Source organism: Drosophila virilis, chromosome 3 (genome assembly GCF_030788295.1).
Source record: "Drosophila virilis strain 15010-1051.87 chromosome 3, Dvir_AGI_RSII-ME, whole genome shotgun sequence".
Lineage (NCBI taxonomy): Eukaryota > Metazoa > Arthropoda > Insecta > Diptera > Drosophilidae > Drosophila > Drosophila virilis.
In genome coordinates, this window is record NC_091545.1 from 6220429 (window position 1) to 6241948 (window position 21520).

The 21520-nt window shown below is 41.8% G+C and overlaps 1 protein-coding gene across 1 annotated transcript; it reads right to left on the reverse strand.

Moving 5' to 3' along the window:
- Window positions 1-19581: 19581 nt before the first annotated feature.
- On the reverse strand, window positions 19582-20300 carry LOC6624643 (uncharacterized). Its single transcript, XM_002046540.4, has 2 exons — window positions 20160-20300; window positions 19582-20094 (listed from the first exon to the last, which is right to left on the reverse strand). Exon 2 carries the CDS (start codon window positions 20081-20083, stop codon window positions 19640-19642), a length of 444 nt encoding a protein of 147 aa, XP_002046576.1. The 5' UTR covers window positions 20084-20094; window positions 20160-20300; the 3' UTR covers window positions 19582-19639.
- Window positions 20301-21520: the final 1220 nt, after the last annotated feature.

Below are 21520 nucleotides of genomic sequence, written 5' to 3' on the forward strand. Positions count from 1 at the left end.
ATACACATCAATCTATATTAATTTTAGCCTGTATTTTTATGGCTGTTGACTTAGTTTTTACACCACGCTAAGCAGTTCTGTGGTCTCCTTGGTTTCTCATTAATGCTTAACATCCAAACATGATTAAGACTCATGCTGTACAATCGGACTCATAAATAATATAAACAAGCCAGGCGAGGAGAACGATAATAATTATTTATTATTTATGAAATATGCACGCAAACAAAATTTTTAATTAAATTCGTACATGCAAACGGCTTGGCTATGGACTCCAATTCCGACTGCGTCTCGGACTTGGAGTTGTTCTTGCAGCGGATTTCTAGAGCGGGTCAAATCGATAGAGGCCAGTTAAATAAATTCAAGACCAGAGCGGTAACAGCCGGACCTGTGCGGACCTGGCGGCAGCCTTTGAGCTGCTCAACGTTGAATGTTGACTGTTGAATGTTTATTAATATTTTGTCATAATTTTCTGTTGCAACCGAAAAAAGATTACAGTTTTATGTTTCAAACGTGAGAAATTATTGGCACTGCACTCGTTATCTGGACAGCTGCAGGTCCCAAGGTGCAAGCGTAGTGACAAGCGACAAGGCAAATATTAAAATATGCCCGCTCTGATAAATCGCCACGCGGTTCAAGTGCACAAGTTTAATTAAAAACGCCTACTGGGTGAAGCGGGGGCAGAGCGCTAGCTGCATTGCTATCAGCAATGCCACAGAGCTTATCAAAATGCAGCCACAACAAATGGGCCACGATCCAAACACAATCCAAAAGTGATCGGAGCAAGGGGCACGAGGCAAGCAGCAGACCGATGCAATTGCAAATTTATTGACACACTCACGCATTAAAATCATTTATGGTACGCATATCACACACACACACACACACACACACCTAGTCAGAGATATCGATAAAGAGACCAGCTTTGAATTTATTAAAATGCAATTTTCACATTGCTGTCGTTCGGGCTAGTTGGGTGTGCGAATGTTGCATGTTTGCCGCTTGTCTTCAGGATTTGATATTTGTTATTTTATTTTATATTATGCTTGTTGTTTTTGTGTTTTTCTGTGCTTTTTTCGGTTTATTTTTCATGTTGCCATTTGCCAAAACGCTCGCTCAACAAGTGCCACAACCGAAATCTGCGGCTGTCTGGGCCTGGTCAGACCGAACAGAGCCGGGCCTAGTTGCATTTGTAGCTGTGGCTGCTGCGTGGCAATACAATCAATTTTTAATAAATTGTAAAATATCTATTTTGTTTTTGCTGTTGTTGTTGTTATTGTTTGATTTTTTGCACCATGTTTGTGTGGTGTGGGCAAAGCGTTTTGCATTTTCATATGAATTTTATTCATTTTTTTAGTGCTTTTATTGCGTGGTATTATTTAATGACAGCTCGTAGATTTTAAAACGTTTTTACATACTGCTTTAAGAATTGACGTCGATGAGGAAGCAATTGAGCAAGTGCCTCCCGGGATGATTATTGCAGCATTTCTGCTAATAAAAGATCACTAAGAAGCTTAAGTTTATTTTAGATAAATTATCGCAAGCATAACTCGAATTAAGCATGTCTTAATGGGCGACAGACTCAATTTAAGCTTCTTAAATAACAAAAGCAACTCTTATGTCTGCATTTAGTACGCTCTTTAAATTATGCAATTAAAACTCAAAATGCTGCTATAACTTAATAGAGCAGTTAAATACGTATTTACTACTTATTAATTTAGATAAATAGTTTCGTTGACTGATCCAATAACTCACTTATTCGCCGCTGAGGCTGATGCTGATGCTGAAGTTGCTTATCAAGTCATGAGATTTCAATGCATTTAATTAGCCATAAAATGTCTTTTGGTATTCGCTTTGGCTATCGCAGTTGGCAAATAAAAATACCTCACTTGTTCAATGTGGATGCCCGATTAATTATGAACAGCTGAAAGCGCGCCATTAACATGAAAAGTCAAATCTATCTAAATATTTGCCATAGGCAACGAGCTCGCCGGGCTCCACTCGCTCCTCCAACTCCAGCATTCAGTTTCACCTCTGTCGGCCTGCCTTCTTCTCTGGCCGGTATTTTGGTCTTGGCCAAATGTGCAAGTTGGCAAGTCATTTTTATCGCCCCGCAGTAATCTGAGCTGCACGAACAAACGGACGCACGGACGGCGGGACAGACAGATGGACCGTACGAAAATATATAACATAGCATCATTTGCTGCGAGGCGCGCGTTTTCTTGTTGTACAATAGTCGATGTACCGCCTCCTACTACCCGTTGACTCCTCTTTCATGGCTGTCTCCTTTTGCTGTTCCCCCCTGTCACACAAAGCTGATGATGCAACTTTATGGGCCACAGCTGATCAAGTGCTAAAGTCAGTGCTGACCCGACCAGTTTTATGGACTGCCATAGAATATGTTGCCAAACAAGTTGCCGTCGGCACAGTCCTTTAACTGGGTCACTATGACAGCGATTTTGCAGTAGGCAGTAGCCTGCAACAGCTAGCAGCAGCAGCCGCAGGAGTCTCCTAATTAATACAAAAGACTTAGGCAACGAACTTGAAGTGTTCTGCAGCGTATTATATATGCTCTTCGGCTGCTTCTGCTGGCTCTACACGGAATTTGATGGCACAGTCTGTAAACAGTATCGTTTAATAAATTAACGTGATATGTGTCATAAAGCCGCAAACGCAGCCTAATTAAAACAAAAGACTTAGGCAACGAACTTGACTGCGGCGCAGTTGATCTTTTATGCTCTGCGGCTGATGTTTTTTACTCTGCATGGAATTGTATTCTTATTTATTTTCTAAGCATTATTTCTATTTATATAAAAATATATTTCCCATTAAGCATCAGACATTACCTAATTAAAACAAAATACTTAGGCAACGAAATTGACGAGCACCTCATTGAAGGGTTTATGCTCTTCAGCTAATGCTGTTTGCTTTGAATTCTATTAGGAAAATAATGGGCAAAATATATAGTCCGAGAAGCCACCTAATTAAAAAAGGACTTAAACAACGAACTTGAAAAGAATCCCAACGAATGAATTACGATCTGAAGCTTAGTCTACATAAAATTTGAATAGACTCATAACAACACATATACTCATAGGAGTTTGATATTCTCTGTGAAAGATAAATGAACACAGCAGCTCTTGCGCATCTATCAAGTACATAAATATGATTACTCTTTGGACACCTTTTATGCGCTGGCAAAGTACCAGCTACTTAGTCGAGCTGCCCTGCCTGAGCATCGACCATGTTGGGCTTCAGCTATGAGTTTGATTGTCATTCGCCGGCGGCACATCCTGCCTGTTCTGTACGGAGTCGACGCTTGTTGGCTTGCAGCTTGTTGTCTTTATTAGCGCTGCGGCCATAAATCAAAGAGCCAGCTCTCTGTGCCGTTGACGGCGACTCACATGTGGCCCTGGCTAGTTGTCCGTCCATCTGTCGGCCACATACACTTTACATGCGCATAGGCTACGTCGCCTGACCGGCAATATTTCAATATTAATCCAACTGCCAGCGCGATGACGAAGTGTGGAGCTAACTTTCCGCTCAAGTATTTGTCTAGTTTAGTCTCAGTTTCAGTTTCAGTTAAAGTTGGGCTTATTTTTCGCCAGGCGCTGCAAATTGTTTACTTGCATGCGGCTTATAAAAAATAGAAAATAAAATAAATCAATTGGTCTTGCTGCTGCCTTTGTTGTTGTTGTTGTTGTTGTTGCTGTTGTTATTGTTATTGTTGTTGTTGCTGGCAGTTAGCTGGGCTATTACTCAATTTTAGCCTGCGGTGCCATCTGTGCCACAGCGTTTCACGAGGAGCCAATAGAAGGCAGCAGAAGGAGATGGAGAAGGAGTAGCCTGGGTTTCTGGTGCCCAACTTGACGGTCCTTATATGGCAAATGCCTACACATGTCTGCTGGATAAGCCGGGCAGAAAAATTAATTGTTCGACTAATGAAGCAGATGCCGTTGAGCTCTGTAATGATGTAACAACAATAAGATCGCAGAGCTTAGATACGAGAAGGAGATGTCAAGATCTGTTGAACTTGCAAGATAAATAAAGTAAACATGAGAAAGATTTGAATGGATGTTTTTGTATATAGAAAATAAAGTATGAATGTGCAGAATGAAATTATGAGAATAATGATTGGATAAATAATAATAATAATAATAATAATAATAATAGTAATAATAGTAATAAAATATAATAAATAAGTATAGTTAGAACTCTCTAAGTAGCTCTTGACAAAAATACATATACAAAACTTAATTCTTAATATAATAATAATTTCCGGCAAATCTTTTATGATAGTTTTTTTTTGTTTCTATTTTAGTGCAAAACTGAACGTAGGACGTAAACAAAGGAATTGACTGCCAAAGACCTAAATATTTCTTAAATGTTGGCATGCCCGCAACATATCAATCGGTAAGTCAATGTCTATGTAAAAGGTTTAGGTAGATCAATCAGAGCTAGTCAGATACAGCATTGATTTAGTTTTGATTGCGATCATTAGATTGAATCAACTGCTTAGTGGAGGCACCCAACTGCGTAGACATGTCAGCTTGCGCTTTATTGTGGCCATGTCTTTAGCCAGAAAAACGAAAAAAAAAAATAAAAAAAAAAGAGAAACAGACTCAAGCGCAGGCTCCAAGCACGAAACTCGAAAAGTAAACGCACGTGCCGCACAAGTGAAACAACTTCATTTGATCATTTGGGCTCAATGCTCGGCTGCGACGGCGTCGTGTAGCACAATTTTTGACATTTTTGTGGCGCCAACAACAACAACAACAATTCCATTGACATGCGTCAAACAACAATCAAAATAGGTTCGTTGTTGTTGTTGTTTGAGAAGTGGAGAGGGGAGGCGACTAGAAAAACGTGCGCTTGCCATGTTGGCCATTCATTATGAACTCGTTTTTTTGGGGGTACGAGAAGCGCCACAAAATCTTTGGGATGTCGGCTGCCAATTAAGCGATACCAAACCAAACTGAGGTGAACTGAGCGAAAAGACATTGAGACAACTCCATATGGCAATGTCGCTGTGCGTTGTTGTTATCGCCAGCTCGAAAATGAGATCTTACCCATTCGCTTATGAAATCCCAGAAATCATTAGCGCCCGCCGCCCGGCACTACGTGACACATTTGCCCAAAAGAGACCCACTGATCCCAGCGCCAGCTGATGATAAACGGAGACCCAAGGAAACAGATCAAGCGAAAAAGTTGTTGTTGTTGTTGTTGTTGTAGATCGCAGTCTGGCAACGCTTATGAATTATTGAGTTGTTTTGTTGCTGAGCGACTCGCCTCTGGCAACTCGTCGAATGCTTTGTAAATTAATTAAAACATTTTTGCATTAACTTCGAATCTCGCCTCCAAATTCGACTCTGACTGTGACTCTGAGTGCTGCCCATTTTTGGTGCTGTTTGCCGAATCGCAGCATTTAGCGAAATCATTTTCGCAAGTAATTTTCGCCAGAGTCTTTTTGGTGCAAATCAAACCGAATAACCGAAACTTGAATGCAAAACAGGCAATTTCTGTGACTGGCGGTGCACTTTTTATTTCGTTTTGTGTGTGTGTGTGTTTTTTTTTTTTTGGTAATAGTTTTAGTTTTTACTTAGTTGCATTTTGTTTTTGTTGTCTTTTGATTTCGTTCGGCCAGGTTATTTGACTTTCAAATGAGCTCGAAGCGAGCTTTAGGCCGCAGTTTTTATGAGTTTTTCCGCAACATTTTTCTAGTGCTGTTGCTGCTGCTGCTGCAGCGATTTTTGTGGCAATTTGCAATGCAAAAATGCCAAACGAAACAAAGAAATGTTTGGCCTGCCAGCAGACGACAATAAAAACCGACAGTTGACTCGTGTTGCAAGATATATTGTGCCTAATGTTGTTGCTGCTGCCGCTGCTGCTGTTGTTGCCGCTGCAACTATTGTAGTTGTTACTGCCTAGTCGCTGACAATTTGATGTGGCACATAAAGCAGCATCGAGCAGCTGCTATGGGCCGATCTCTATACGAATTCAGTGGGTCAACGCATCCCCAAACAAACCGCCAACAAAGGCAACCACAAATATGAATAATTACGAGCACTCTCCGGCCATATAATGGGGCTTACCCGATAATATTTATGGTAGCCGAAATGAAGTTGTTTTGTTGTCGCCATCGGTAGCAGAAATGTGCTTTGCCCATTTACCAAACATATTACCACAACAATGTGCCGAGCATTAACGGTGCTTTCCCATATGCCGCCGCGACCGCAAAGTGGCAAACAAATCGCCCAAATCCGAATGTTGCACACGTTTCAAACCAAACCATATGCGAATGTTGTCAACATTGTTCGCAATGAAATTCACATTCGGCGAGTCGCATATGAAATATTTGTAACACATTAGCGCAAAACGTTTTCTAATGGCCACCACATTTATTACCACTCCGGGGATTTTTCTCCAGCGCTGGCGTGCCCCTACTTTATGTATATGTATATGAAAAACTCATATTTCATTTCTGCCCGCTCATATTTGATTACCATAATTGCACTCGCTGCAGTTAATAGAGTTTTCAAAGTTGAATATGCCACAGGTCGTGGGAGAGTTTAAATTCACGTGCGTGTGTTGAAATGCCAGATAAGTTCCAGGATTATCTGTAACTCATGCTTGGAATCTTTAGATTTTATTTTTAACTTCTTAAAAGCACCTATTTGTCAGAAAATCCCCCACCTTTAAACGCCCATGACTTTATCATACTCATTCTTGATTATATTCCAATTTGATTCACAGGCAAACATAATTTTTTTTTGGAATTATACCATGTATAACCTTTTATAATACACAACTCTTATTCCAAATTTCTTTTCTGGCTTCAGTGTTAACCATTTTTGACAAAAGATATTTATAATATAATATATATTACGGATAAGATACCATTTTCTTTTCATGTCAGCAAGAGTGGAAGTGTTTTAATTAAAGGCGTATAAAATTGAAACCTGATCAGTTTACCGACTTGAGTAAACAATCAAAATAGTTATTAGCCTGTAGCAGCGCTTAGCTTTTATATTAGATTTTCTTTTGTTTTTAAACAACTTTCCCAACATTAGTGCACAGCTTGGCTGCTGAGCGTGTCTCCAATTTCGTTTTAGCTGCGCTATGCACATTTCACATTCCATGGGCCAGCATTGAATGTGGCTTGCATAAATATGAGCATAATTAAATAAATATTTACACACTTTACTTACTTAGTAACTAGCTGAGATTTGTGCCTACCGTTTGCTGCCGCTTGAGGATCGGACTCTCGATGTGACACTTGTTTTCATTTGGCGGGCAAACTTGTTGACCAGCTCAGCTGTTGACCAACCTGTCGCGGCTAACGAAGTCAGGGCTGACACTGATACACAAATGTGGGCTTTAAATAAAGGCCTAAGAGCAGATCGCTTTTAACTGCGTGAATGCAGTGAAATTTTGTGGTGGTTCAATATGAAAACCAATATGCCACCGATTGGGAAAAACAAACAAGATTATTGTTTGCTGATACGAGCGGAGAGTGAGAAATGTTTGGAGCGTGTGATTTGCCGGGCCAAACGTTTTTATGTCAGCTTTTTATTATTGTTGTTTATTGTTTCAATTAAAGCGTAGCAAAGTTTGTCGGAATTATTGTGCAGTGACTGATCGCAGTCGTCGCTGTCGTAGTCACAGTCTTCACAAACCCAATCACAATCACAGTTCCAATCACCGTCTTATTCATTATCAAAATTCCAGCACGCTTTATGACGTTGCTCAGTAGTAGTTGTTGTTGTTGTTGTTGTAGCTGCTGTACTGATTTTTGTCCAGATTATTCATGGATTTCTTTGGGCCGCTTTTAGTTGTTGTTGTCTCTCTTTGGAAATCAGCTTTCAGTTGATTTTCATTATACAATTCTCGTTGCCTCTGTTGTTATTTTTATGGCGCAGAAAAACAAAAACCCTTAAAAAAAAATTGTATAAAAATTAATTTCATTTTTATTATTATTACTTTTATTTTTATTTTCATAAGAAACGCTCATTGTAAGCTACCGTTCCGAAGTGCTTGACATAATTTCAGTGACACAAATCGAGCGAGTCACAAGTCGCAAGTCCCCCCCAGTAGATGAAGTGCGCGGCGTGCTCGTTAATTTGTCAGTCAATAATAATTCGTGTGCGGTTCTCTCTCTCTCTCTCCGTCTCGCTCTCCTGATTCCGGGCTCTTATAATTGTTGAATGATAACTGCAGCCATCGATCAATCCAACCCATAAATCTGTGCGCTAAACGAAGCTCAAGCAACGAGCAACGTGCAACGAGCAGAGAGCTACGGGTAAACGGCAGTCCAAAGACGGCAGCCGGATTGTTTCCCCTGACTGCCAACTGAATTACGGCGACAGAGTGTTTGTATATCTCTTACCCGTCGTGCGACAGCCCAAAGATTTGCCATGTTCCGCACGATCTGCTGTTATGTCCATGTACAGTTGTAGCTCGCCACTCGAATCTGTCCGCGTTGCGGAGCGTTGCAGAAATTGCCAGCTGAGCGCATACTTTTCAAACTAACTTTAATTAAAGTGTGCGCTTTAAATGCCGACATTTGAAATTTATTGGTTTTTTATGCGCAGCATCCTTGTCCATAGCACCTATGTGCCCCCAACTCTGCACCCCAACCAGATTTCCCCGCCATTCATTACATTTTTATTGCAGCATTGTCTGTGTTTATATATCATTTACGAGTTAACTTTTTAAATTTACACGAGAGACAGCTTCAATTGTCCAATAACCAGGTTTTATTATACAAACACATAAAGTGTCACGTTTATTTCTATGATTTAGTACAATTTTTGTTGGCAATTGACAGTCAAAATGATATTATCTCATTAAAGAGGATAATCAGATGACTCATCTAATTGCTCAAGCTGTTAAGGTTATTATCCTAGTTAGAAATACAAGCTTTATCCTAGCCAAAAAGCAAATTGTAAGCTTAGCGGGTAAGCAATGACTAAAATAAGTTCATCTTGTAGTTTGTTTAAACAGAGTACACTGTTCCTTGCAAATTTTAATGCTCTTCCCAGCATATTCAGAAACATATTAAAGTTTAAGTGATTTTTTTTGCGACTATACGCAACTACTGTTTTGACGCTTAAAACTTTACTACCTATCGTATTTTTTATTCTATTATTTTTTTTATACATTTTACTCCAGCTCATCTCCCACTTCCGAAAGAATCCATAACCCTTACAGATTTTCTTAAGCTTTAACAAACCATGTCTTATACAATCATAAAAGCTTTTTACAACACTGCTAACCACATCAGCCCCTCCCAACGTTTGTGGCATAGAAGTTAATTTTTTTATTCTTTTAATTCTTTTTTTTTTTTTACTCTCTACTGCAACACAACTCGCATTTTTAAACGAAGCCATAAGCCTTACCGCTTTTCCTTAGCTTTTCGAAACCATGTCACATGCCATCTTAGCGGCACTTTGCAGCACTGTTCGTCACTACAGCCACTGCAATCTTTTGCGGCTTATCAATGTTACACTAATTGCCTCTGTTCTCGACATGTTATATACCAACACTGACCCGGCTGCACATAACCTCAAGCGTGCGCAGTGATCACGCCGTGTATAACCCCTTTACCGCAGCTCGAGTCGCAGCCCCAGTCGCAATCTGTGTATCGAAATGCCCCTCTCAGTGATCCAGTTACAATTTGTGCAGTTGCATTTTCGTTTAATATTTTAATTAAAAGCCGAACGTGGCGCTCCACATGCCGCCAGCAAGTCAGCGATTCAGCGAGCTACCAAGCCACTCTGGCAACAGTGCAACCAATGCAACCATTGCAACCCGGCTGCAACCACTTGGCTGCAGGTGTCGAAGGTTGTTCGCCCCCGCTCTCTGCTGCAGCTCCCCTTTGCGGCTTCGTGCTCTTTACATGCCGTGTTAATCACCAATAATAATTGTTAAACGCAAATCGCGCGCCTCTACTCTTGGCTGGGTGGCTGCCAGGCTGCCAGGCGGCCAGGCTGCCGGGTTGCCGGGTTGCCAGTCGGAGGCTTTTGGCGTTTTCATGAATTATGAACAACTTTGTTTTTGGCCAAGAGTCTATACGCGTGCGTGTGTGTGTGTGTGTGTGCCACTTGGAGACTCTCTGCATGCCTGCTGGTCATTTTGGTTATGCGATGAAATAATTTAAATATTTGCAGGCAACAGCAGGAGCTGGCAGCGTGCACCCCCAAGCGTGTCTTATGCAATGCCTGCCTGTTATTGGGCTGCCCATTGAGAAGCAACTGCTGCTGCCCCCGCTGCAGCCACTGCACACGTGAGCCCAACCAGTTGCCAGTTGCCAGTTGCCAGTTGCCAGTTGTGAGTTGCCAGTTGCGAGCTGCTAGTTGACAGCCCACGCGTGGCTCTGCCTTATCCCATTTACCACATTTACCATTTTTGGCTATCGACATCGACGAGCGCTGGCGGCCAGCCTCCAGCCTCCAACCTCCAACGGAGCCCCAGCCGTACCACTCCTGCTTCATCTTCTGCAGCTATGCTGTCGAAGCTGCTGCTCTTGCTGCTGCTGCTCTGCTGCTGATGAGGCAGCCCAGCTTAAGAGACGACGTCGACAACGTTGCGCAAGTCTCGCCTCGCCAGGCCAACATCATGAGAGATTCTCAGATATATTTCATTTTTATGATTGTGTCTATTACCAGCAACCACGCATGTTTGCCTTATTTTGTCTACCCTAGAAAAGCGGGTTCCTTACGGTTTTTTAATTGCCCAAGCAAACTTCTTTGTTCTGAAAACTTAAACATTGCATAGCTTAGAGAGATTTCTTTATTAAATATATTTTTGGCTCACACAAATAAATATTGGGAATGCTAAAATATAGAAAACTTAAAGGTATATATTGGAAGTATACCAAAATGTATTCAAAACATTTGGAAAAACATCTAGCGGTAGACGGATATTTTTGCCTTCCCTCAAAATTCATTAGCCATTAGCTATCAGAGCATTCAGAGTTCGTAAGATTTCTGTTCAATTGGTTTTCTTGTTCAACTGTGCTGTTGTTGTCGACGTCGCTGTTAATGTTGCTGCTGTGTCTGCAGAGGCAATATTTACAGCAGCAACATCTATAACGGCAACAACTTTTTGAGGTGTTGGTAATTGATTTTTGTAATATCTTAGCTGGCACTCTTTTTTGTTTGGCTTTTCTCAACAACAATAACAACAACGACATTGGCAAACTTCCGAGATGTGTCTGCGACATCCGCCGCCGCAGCGGCAGCAACAACAGCAACAACAGCTGGCGAAAAAAGGCGCGCAAGCGTGCGAATTCAATTGCTCAATTGCAGAGCTGAGCTAGACAGCCTCACCCCGCAGGCCCAGCAATTCCCCACCCTGTGCCCCTCTGGTGTCCGAGACGCCTGCGCAATGGCTTGTGAGTTGTTGTTGATGCAGTTGCTGCTGCTGCTCCTTTTTATCCGCTGTTTTTTATTGATTTCTGTGGTTTAGTTTTTGCTTTATGTTTACAAAACAACAATTTCAAGTCTAGATATTTTCATAGCTGCTCTTTTATTGCCCAAAAAACGTAAACATTTCTTACAAGTTATTGTCTTGAAAAATGACTCACACTTTGGCCCAGCAACGATTCGGATTTGGCTTCAGTTTTGGCAAGCATTCAGATTTGCAAATCGTGGGAAATCATTCAGAGTGTGAGTGCAGATAACTTTGACACACACCCGCACAACAAATGACGCCAACACTCAACAGCAACGAAATGGAGAGTCAACTGCAACAGCAACTGCGACTCGGATGCAATTGCAGTTGCAGCTGAGCCCAACTTTGAGTTGGCCTGGCCAACCTTTCCAATTGTCATAATTGTAATCGCTGTCATTTGCTGCTCGTGTCGGGGCGCTAAATTCTATTAGTTTTACAGTTTACATTTAATATGCATTGCAATATGACATTTCCAGACATCGCAGAGCGTCTCAAGTCTATTTGTAGCCGTATCTGTGGCCGTATCTGTAAATGTATCTGTATCTGTATCTGTTTGTGTGTTCGCATTGTGTGACATGTCAAAGTCGCAGTCACAGTCACAGCGGTGGCTGTTGTCGCCCGCGTGACACTTTACACACACAATAAATCAAAGTGTGTTTAAAAAAAAATAAGGAAAAAACTATTGCAATAAAAGAAAAAATTGTTCATAAACTTATGACACACGAGAAAAACTGCATAGATTTATACTCTGGTACAGCACTGATGGAACTCATGATTGCATCATGATTTATGATGGAAAAATTACCTTATAGCAAATGAGAATTTATCTTTTAGCGAGCTAAGGTATTGCCTTTGTCGGAGAAATATTTAATTTACTGATGCGCTCAAAAAAAATTTATTATCTTATAATTTTTCAAGTTTTTCAAAATGAGAAACCACTTTTTTGAGTGTATATTTAAATTAGATTTTACTTGTGGCAGCTGTCTAGCTGAGGGTTTATGCCATCTGATTTGGACCGAATTAAAGGCAACTTAAGCCTTGCATCTGGTTTCATCTCTGGCTGTAATTGATTTGCCTTCCAAGCTGATCAAGTTCAGCGATTAGAGCTTAGAGCGCTAGCTGTAAGTGGTTTTACGAGCTGATACTCTCTCTTTCACATCTAATAACATTGCCGTATCGATCTGGGACTTAACGTGGCCGACAAGTTGACAACAACTTTGAGACTGTCGGGCGCTATAGGGCATCCATGAATAATGCAGTGATGTCAGCGTCGCAAAAGCACAGTCCCAACTTATGCAAGATCCTATGCTAGAGATATGGCATATGGCATGTGTATGTCACCTGTGCTTCGGCCATATCTAAATTTCAATCATAATTTTGCTGGCTGTGGCAAACACTTGACATGGATATGCTGGATACATATGTATATTCACTACTAAGCATGCGGCGATTTAAAGCCCACGCTACGTTGACTGAAACACACAGAGTTTTTTTTTTTTTTGGGTTGAAGAGCTTTTGTTTGCCCTTTGGAGAAGACGGAGGGACCAATCTATGCCAAAGATTTCAATGTGCGCATTATGCAAATTAGCGCCCAGCCAGTTGAAAGAACTTGCCACAGTGATCGGCTATCGTTTGTATCTGTTGTTGTTGCTGTTGTTTCCGAGTTTCGATCAATAAAAATTATGCTAATTAAATGCCATTTCATTGATGGAACATAAAAATCCACACGCCACGCATGTTCTCAAGCCAAAGACCCGAACACAGCCGCGTCACGGTGAAACTCTTGAGTTCATTCACAAAAATATAAATGCTGTCTGTTTTTTGTTGTGCTGTGTTTAGTTGCGGCTGCGAGGCGCTCCTAAACATGCCCGTTAACAAATTCTTACGCAGCATAAAATAACATTTAGCGTGCCGGGTCTCGAGGCTACGCGGGGCCTCCAGCTGCGCCTGAACTTGGCCAACTTTGGCAATGACTCACTCTGGACACAGCCGGGCCAGGAGATGAGCCAAGTAAAAGTGTGCCAAGTGGCTAACTGCCAACTGCCAACAGCGACTGGCTCGCAACGGAACGGAAGTTTATTTGCCCGCATTTTTAGCCACATGAAGGTCACGTTTTTTGTGCACTTTTGGCCGCCTCAATCAATCAGCGCCTAATGAGATGACAGAGAGATAAGGAGAGACACACAGAGAGGGATGGGCAGGTAGCTGGGGGCAAGAGCTGACCGAAGGTGTTGCAATTCCAGCAGCCTGGGATTGATTGCAATTTCACTTGGCTCAAGAATCACACTATGTATTCAGCCTGAAGTGCTATTAAAATTATGATTTATGTGTGATGAACTTTTTTACTTGATTCATAAATCATTTGAAGCACAGAAACTGGTAGCCAATTAGGTGAGCAATTGATGCTGAGCATCTCTCATAGCCAAGCATGGAGTTACGAGATTGCTACTTGCGCCTAAGTTTCTTAGCTAAGTAGCTAATCGAAAGTAATTTCGAGGGCTTATATTTGATTTGTTTTAATTAATTGGATTAAAAAAAAATGAAGACTTATTAAAATATTTTACAAAATGCTTAAATCAACTATTAATTTAAATGTGAAATTTCTTCTATAAATCAACTATTAATTTCAAGCCGGATTTTATTTATTTAAACATATTCATTATTTTAAAGCCTCTCACTCCGCAATAAGCTTATGCCTTAAAAGTATAGTTTGCTTTAAAATATAGTTTTTTAGCACCCGAAGCTTGGAAGGTTTCGCCGTTTAAATAAGACATGATAATAGGATTACCTGAAGGTTTCTTTCTCAATTTCTTTTTATAGCTTTTAAATAAATGTGCTGGTCTTAACGACCGCGAAGCTGTTAGGTTTAAATATCGTGAGCTTTTATTATATTAATAAGCATTTTACTTTGAACAGTGTTTAACATAAGTAGGATATCATTGGGCGATATCGGTGCTTATCATTACATGCGTTAGCAGTATTTGGTTTTGCACTCCAGCTTTTAAGTGTAGAAGCAGCTGTTTATCTTCGGCTGGGATCAGTTTCGGACCCACAGACTGCAGACTCCACTTATGTGGAGCAGTGTATAACAAAAGCGACACTCACGTTGTCTCGAGCTCGTTAATGTGTCGCCTTTAAATTGCCACACATTGAAAAATCGGAGTTGGGCTAGTTTTCGCTGTGGCTTTTATCTGGCTATGTCAACGCGGCAAAGCGGACGGTAAGCGGCTCCTGCAACTGCAACGTGTGGCCAGCAGCTAGCATCCAGCGGACATGGACAACAGCCACTGGGCCAGTTGCTGGCCTGGTGTTGATCAAACGTAAATGTCAAACCGAATGACAGTTTGACAAATATTGACGACGCGTCGCACGACGCACACTGCCAACTGCAGAAACGTGGAGCTCTGTTCAACTGTGGACCGTGCAGACGGTGTTGACTGTAGTGTAGTGCAGACTGCAGACTGCAACTGCAACTGAAACTGGGACCTGCGACTCACGACTTGGCGGCGGTGTGGTGGTTCCTGCGGCGATAAGCCGGCAGTGCAATGCACAGCTCCCCATAGGGTAATTAGTATTTAAGCTAAAGACTTGGCCTCCACTTGCCACGGGAGCTGCTAAATATACTCGTATATCTCACAGATTTCTCAAGCGGCTTTGATCTGCACAGATAGCCGACGCCGCCGCCTGGTCACCTGGCTACCAGGCTACCAGGCTGTCCCAGCTGCCAGCCTGAATTTGCTGCGGTTGCCGCATCGTGGCCCACTTTGCTTGCGGGCCGCTTTCTGATTTGTATCTGCGAGATACTCGTACTGACATGCTTTTAGCAGCATTATAAACATTTTGTCTCGCCGACCTCCCCCTCCACCTTCTGCTCCTACTCCTGCTAAGCACAAGCAAAAAATTGATGGCGCAACATTTTTGCTACTATTTGTCATCAAAGCGCATTCCACGAACGAACAACAACAACAACAACAACATTAAATCTGAAATAATAATCGTATAAAAAATAACTCATTTTCGGTGCTCTTTAATTGCTTTTGATAAATCGCCGCATAATCCGCTTAAATATTTATGTGATCATCTTTTTTTACTCATTTATTTATATATATAGTATTATTTTTTATTTCATATATATATTTTTTTTGCTAATTTTTTAGCGCACTAATTAAACAAAGGACACGCGGCAGCAAAAACATTTTAAGCTTTTCGAGATGGTTTTTAATGCTTAAGACCTCGTATAAATTCGCATTTGTCTGGCAGCTGTGGGGCAAGGGGTTGGGTCCTAATTAGCGTGGGCGCTGGCACGCCCACAACTAAGCTAATGACTAGGGCTATCCATCATGCAGCAAATGAATCGCATCCACAAAATTTAAACAGCTTCAGCGGCATGCCGCACGCTGTACGCCGCATGCCGCACGCCACAACAAATTTTTCTATTAATTCGGCATTAAATTCGATTTTTCAATTACAATTGCATTGCAATTGAATTGAATCTCATTGAATTGAATTGGACGCGGCTCGGGCTTTGCGCCAGCGATTATTGATCAATTTTGTGGAAAAATTACAACGTTGACCATTAAATTATTAACTTGGCCAACCTGCGAGTAAACCTGCTGAGCCAGCATGTGTGTGTGTGGTGTGGTTTGATTGGTCCGCGTCTCGAAGTTAACTCATTAAATCAGCTCCAAGTCCAAAATGTGGCTCAGCGCCTCGTCGCGCCTCCTTAGTTCAATTATAAAGCAATTGAATTAGTCTTTGAATCAACCAAGTGGTTCCTTCAGCTCTGACTCTGATTCACTTTGATCTCTTGCCAATCCATCAATCAGCCACATCCAATGATTATGTAACTGAAGCTGCCAATTCCCAATGCCTTTTTTTTCTTTTGGCAAGCCAAATGCGTGAGTTTCAGTTTTTATTTGTGTACTCTTTTTTATTTTGGGCTAATTATGTGAACTATGCGGCGTGATGTGCAAATTTTTTGGCTTTAGATTTGGCTGGTGGCTTGTATGTAAATTAGGTTAATAGTTAATTGGGTTAACTTGGTGTTAGAGTTGAAGGCGTACAAATGGATTACGAAATGGCTTATGATATACGATCGAGAATTCGCAATTTAATTCTCAAACTATGTGAAGGTTATCCGACTGAATCGATGACATCATGCACACACGTACCTTTAATTGACACAGATCTTTTAGAAAGCATTCCTAATTCCATCCAATCTTCAAAACAATATTATTGAAAATCTGATTCTTAGTTTTTGACCCCAAAAATTAACTTCCCATTCAGAGCTCTTCCAAATATCTGCCCTCCTATAATTATGTAGCGCCTCGCAGCGTATAAACGAGGAAACCAAAAATATTAACCCCCAGTTCAAGTATTGCGTGTCTTGGTTTTATAAAAAAAAATACTTGCCCACCTTTCAGCCACATATCCGGCACGCGCCTCGCAAAAGAACATAAACTTCATTGTCGACAAAATGCGTAATTATATCGGGTTCATCATGAGATAGTCGAGCCAAAAAGTCAGACGGTCATTAAAACAACCCCAGGCTGTGTTGGACACAAAAACAATTTTGCGGCACAGTTTTAACACCTTTTTGGCCCGAAACACGCGCCGCAATGCAAACAGTTTGCACAACTGGCCGACACAAGCAAACCAACTGCCCAACTGAGCGAAGAGCTTCTGAAATTTATGTGGAAAAAGCGAGAAATGGGCACAAATGGGAACTCTTAGCGCGTGGGGATGGCTGCGATGGTTGACGGGCCGGTATAGAACGCTATGCATTTTTATTTTCATTTTCATTTAGTTTTCTTTTTTTATGTATTTTGACTCATCATTTGCCGACTGTGAACTCGAGGAGGACACGCGACCGAGCGCATAATTTAATTTTCAAGGGTTCCTCGTGCTGCGAGGGTTGCGCATAGGAGGGTTGCCAGCCCTCCAGGACATGCGTGTGACATATGGTTAATGAAAACGTTAACTGATGACCTGTGGAACTGCGGTACTGTGGCAACTGGCAACTGCAACGAGGCCAGCCACATACGTTACTGACATTATCATTAATTAGCGGGCATTAGGAGCAGCCCATTGGCCCGAGGAGTGTGATAAATGTCTCGCTCTTGAGTTAAGCAGCGTTTAGTTCCGAGCTGGCATGCAACAGTCATATAGCTTCGATGGCAATAGCTTCGATGCCGATACTAATACCGATACCAATGCCGATACCAAATGCCCAGGCCATGTCCAACGTCCAACGCATCTCTTGCCTATGTGAGTCAGCCCGGCTTTGTTGTGGGCTTTTAATGCGGCTCGCTCGCCCATGTGCAGCTCAGTTGCAGCTCAGTTTAAGGTTTGAGTTTGTGTTTCAACTGCGAGTGCGAATGCGAATGCTTCGATGCGACACTTCGCATTCGCATTTCGGCTTGTCGCTCCATGTAATTGCGCTTTGTTTGCCATTTGATGTCATGTTCTTGGGTTCTGCTCGACTGGTGTGTAGGCCGACAGTTGGCTTGCCTCTGACTTTGACTGTGACTCTGCTCCCAATGATTGTGCAACACGCAATTGGCAATTGCTCATGCGGTTGCATGTTGTTGTCGCTGCTTCTTTCATTTGCGCTGATTTGCCGCCACCATTTGCATGGAAATGTGCACAAAATAACGCGTGCTCTTGGCTTTGTTTATTGCCACTTCTCAGCTAGGTCGCAGATACCCAACAGCCAACAGCCAACACCAACGACGCGTCGCGTTTATTTTAGCCATATTGCTGCAAATTATTGCGGCTCCTTTGCCAATCCAACGGATGTGCGCAATTTGGCCAACTAACTGTTGGATTGTCAACTCGCTTTATGCCAAAAAAAAAAAATTGCGGCTGCTGTGGCTTAAATTTATGCTTAGGCCATGTCCGCTTAAACTGCAAATAATATATGAAAATTGTAACATACTAGGGCGGTATTACACTTATTTTCAACATGATATTAGCCTTAATTGAGGATATAAATATGACAAAAAAAATTATGGAAAATGTTGTAATGTCTTCTTTCCTTTTCTTGTAAAGACAGGATTTTGTAAAGATGTGGAATATAAGACAGCCTCTAAAGTATTCAAAACTAAGTCTAAATATACGTGATTGAAAAATTCCATCGAAGAAGGAATTAAATGTTGGAATTGGAAGCTATGTATATACTAGAATAATGTTGCCAGATTTATATACCAAATTGATCTAGAGCTCAAAAAATTCTTATAAATTTAAGTAAAACCCGATATTCTTTGCTTATGCTCTCTTGAGCTCTACTCTTCTTTCTCTCTTTATGCCCCGATTTTATTCTCATTACTTATGCTGTTTCTCTACTTTATTCTAGGGATGTTGATCTAAAAGTCCCTTCCTTGCATTTCAAGATGACAATAAGTACATGTGTATGTTTGGGTAAGTGCATATATATATTTATTTATTTCTACATATAAATAAGATACGTGTTACGGGCGATATGAACATACTAAATATTTATTTACAAAGGAAAGAAATTCATAAAAATCGCCTTAATCAAATTTAATCTGGTATTATTAACCAAATAAACCCACCTACTTCTTGTTAAGATTCTGACTTGGTTTGTGGTATCCCATACATACATATTTAAGGGAATATTGTTGCTGCATTCGGTGGCAATCAATTTAATTGAGATTGATAGTCGGGCAACTTCCGTTTCATTACACATTACATTCCGAAGAAGAATTGTCTGGTCTGGCGATAGTTGGCAGCTGATAAGCCGCCAGAGCCGCCTGCGTGGGCACAGGTTGCCAAATGACATACAGTAGAAAAAGAGGGGCGGGCGGCAGATCTCGAGATCAGGGCCCTGAAGATTTATGAGTTGTGTTATTCCGAGTAACTCACACGTCGCTGCAACCTCTGACTGCCGACTACCGGCTGCCGAGTGCCACTTGCAGTCACAGTCTCGCACATTTGCGGTGCATTGATTTTTGTCACTTGGGCAGCCGATTGGCATCGAAAACGCGTGCCAGTCAATTAATCATGCGGAGGCGCAACGCGGCATAAATGACAGTCCCTGCGAGACAGATGAGGAGAATAGGAGCATAGGCAATCCAAGAACTCGGGACAGGAAATCATGTCATGATCATGTGGGGGCGCCTGTCCGGCGAACGATGCTATCGATTTATTGACAATTATTACAAAATGTTCAACGTCTAAAAAACAGAAACCGTATGATTCTAAACAGCTTTCTAATTCCCTGATGGGGATTACGGCGGGTCAGCTGGGCCAGCGATGGCGACTCTAGCAGTGCGATGCGTATGAAGAGCGACAACAGGCGCAGTGTCAACACATCGTCCACCTGGCCTTCCCCGTTCCCATTGCTAATGCTGACCGACCTGGCTGTAGACTGCGCTTCCAACTGCAACCAGGTGCGCGCATCCTCGCGTTCGTTCAGGCGCTGCTCGACCACAGCCACAGCCACAATATTGGTCCTGGCTGTTCCTGCTGCTGCTGCACTCACAGGCACCCTGGCGCGAGCACGTCGTGGGCGTGGCCGGGGGCGTCGCGCACCCCTGGACTCCACCACGGGCCCCGCCGATGTCACAACCTCACGTAGCTTGCGCAGCCGCTCGCTGCGTCTGGGCGGCATAATTATCACGGCTGTAAAGCATCGGTTAAAGCATTGAGTCTGTGCTGCATATTAATTTGAATTTGCCAATTCTTACTTTTCCCAGCTGTTTTTTTCGTAAGCAATTTTTCGTATATTCTCGTCCTGCGTAAGTCTCAATGGGAAATGATTTTGTGGCCTTGCAAAGTGAAAGGCAGAGCTTGCTTTGAAAACATTTTGTTATTATTTTTATATTTTTCAATTGAGCTGTGAAAGTTACAGCAAGCAGCATGAAACAATTGCTGAATGAAAACCTATCGAAACATATATCGATTTTGTCGATAATGTTCATTTCGATGTCACATTGTAAATTGCTTGATTCTTAAAGAAAACATCGATCTTTTCAGCATCCAACAATGTTATCAGTTGATGCCTGATAAAAGTCATAAATCATTTATTAGCTCTCCTCTTGACATCTGGAAGAGGAAAAGCCAGCTTGCTCAGCAAGTAGTGGCTAGGCATACAGAGCTCACAAATTATAAAAATATTGTATTTGTACTTGGCCGTAGGTTTGTTAAAACGCTCTAAAATTGTTAAGCCTAAATGCATATTATTATTAATTTATGTATGCACAAAAAACTTAAAATTAGAACTTTAATTTGAGTGAGTTATGACTAAGATTTATTTTAATATTCGAAATTATTCTTGGTTTGTTCCGTTTGGGCTGTCTTCTAGCAGAGCCTTTTGTTGAGTATTTTGTCTTGGGGCATTGGTTTTAATGAGATTTGGCTGAAAGGCCATAAGTTTATGCACAAATGGTCATTATTTTGTCAGGCACGACTTAACGCTTTGACAAAGTAACTGTACACTTAGCTGGCCGGCAGCCAATTGGCCTATTGAGCCTTTGCGCCTGATTATAATGCTTATTATTATGCCAACACAGCTGCAGACCATTTGTTGTCGCTCTTGTTGTTGCAAGCAAATAGCAAGCAGTTGTTGTAGGTGTTCAATTAAATATGCAAACAGCTTCAAATGTGTCTCGACTTGACCGAGTTCAAAGTCAAATTGGCAGCGCCACGCTCGATTTATTTATCTGTATCTGCCTTTTTGTTTAGCCCATGCATATTTCGATATCGAAAAGTTCATTGCCAAATGCAGCGGCAGTCGTCGCCACTGGGTCGCCAATCGACTGATCGGTCGATCAACTCCGGTCTGCAGCTGGGTTTGAGTCACACGCCGGCCACCAACTGCCGAGTTGCAAGTTGCAGCAACCCCAACCTCCAATTGCCGGGGCTCTTGTCTGTCGAGGCCTGAGCACGGTTCGACGTTCAATTTGTGGGCGGCCACGGATCAAATGGGTTTTTTGTTGTTCTCATACCCTCACCACGAGTCTCTAGACTAAGGCAGGTAGTGCCCTTCACTGTAGTTCTCAGATACATACATATTAATGTTTAGAATTTGTATTTTCTGGATACATGG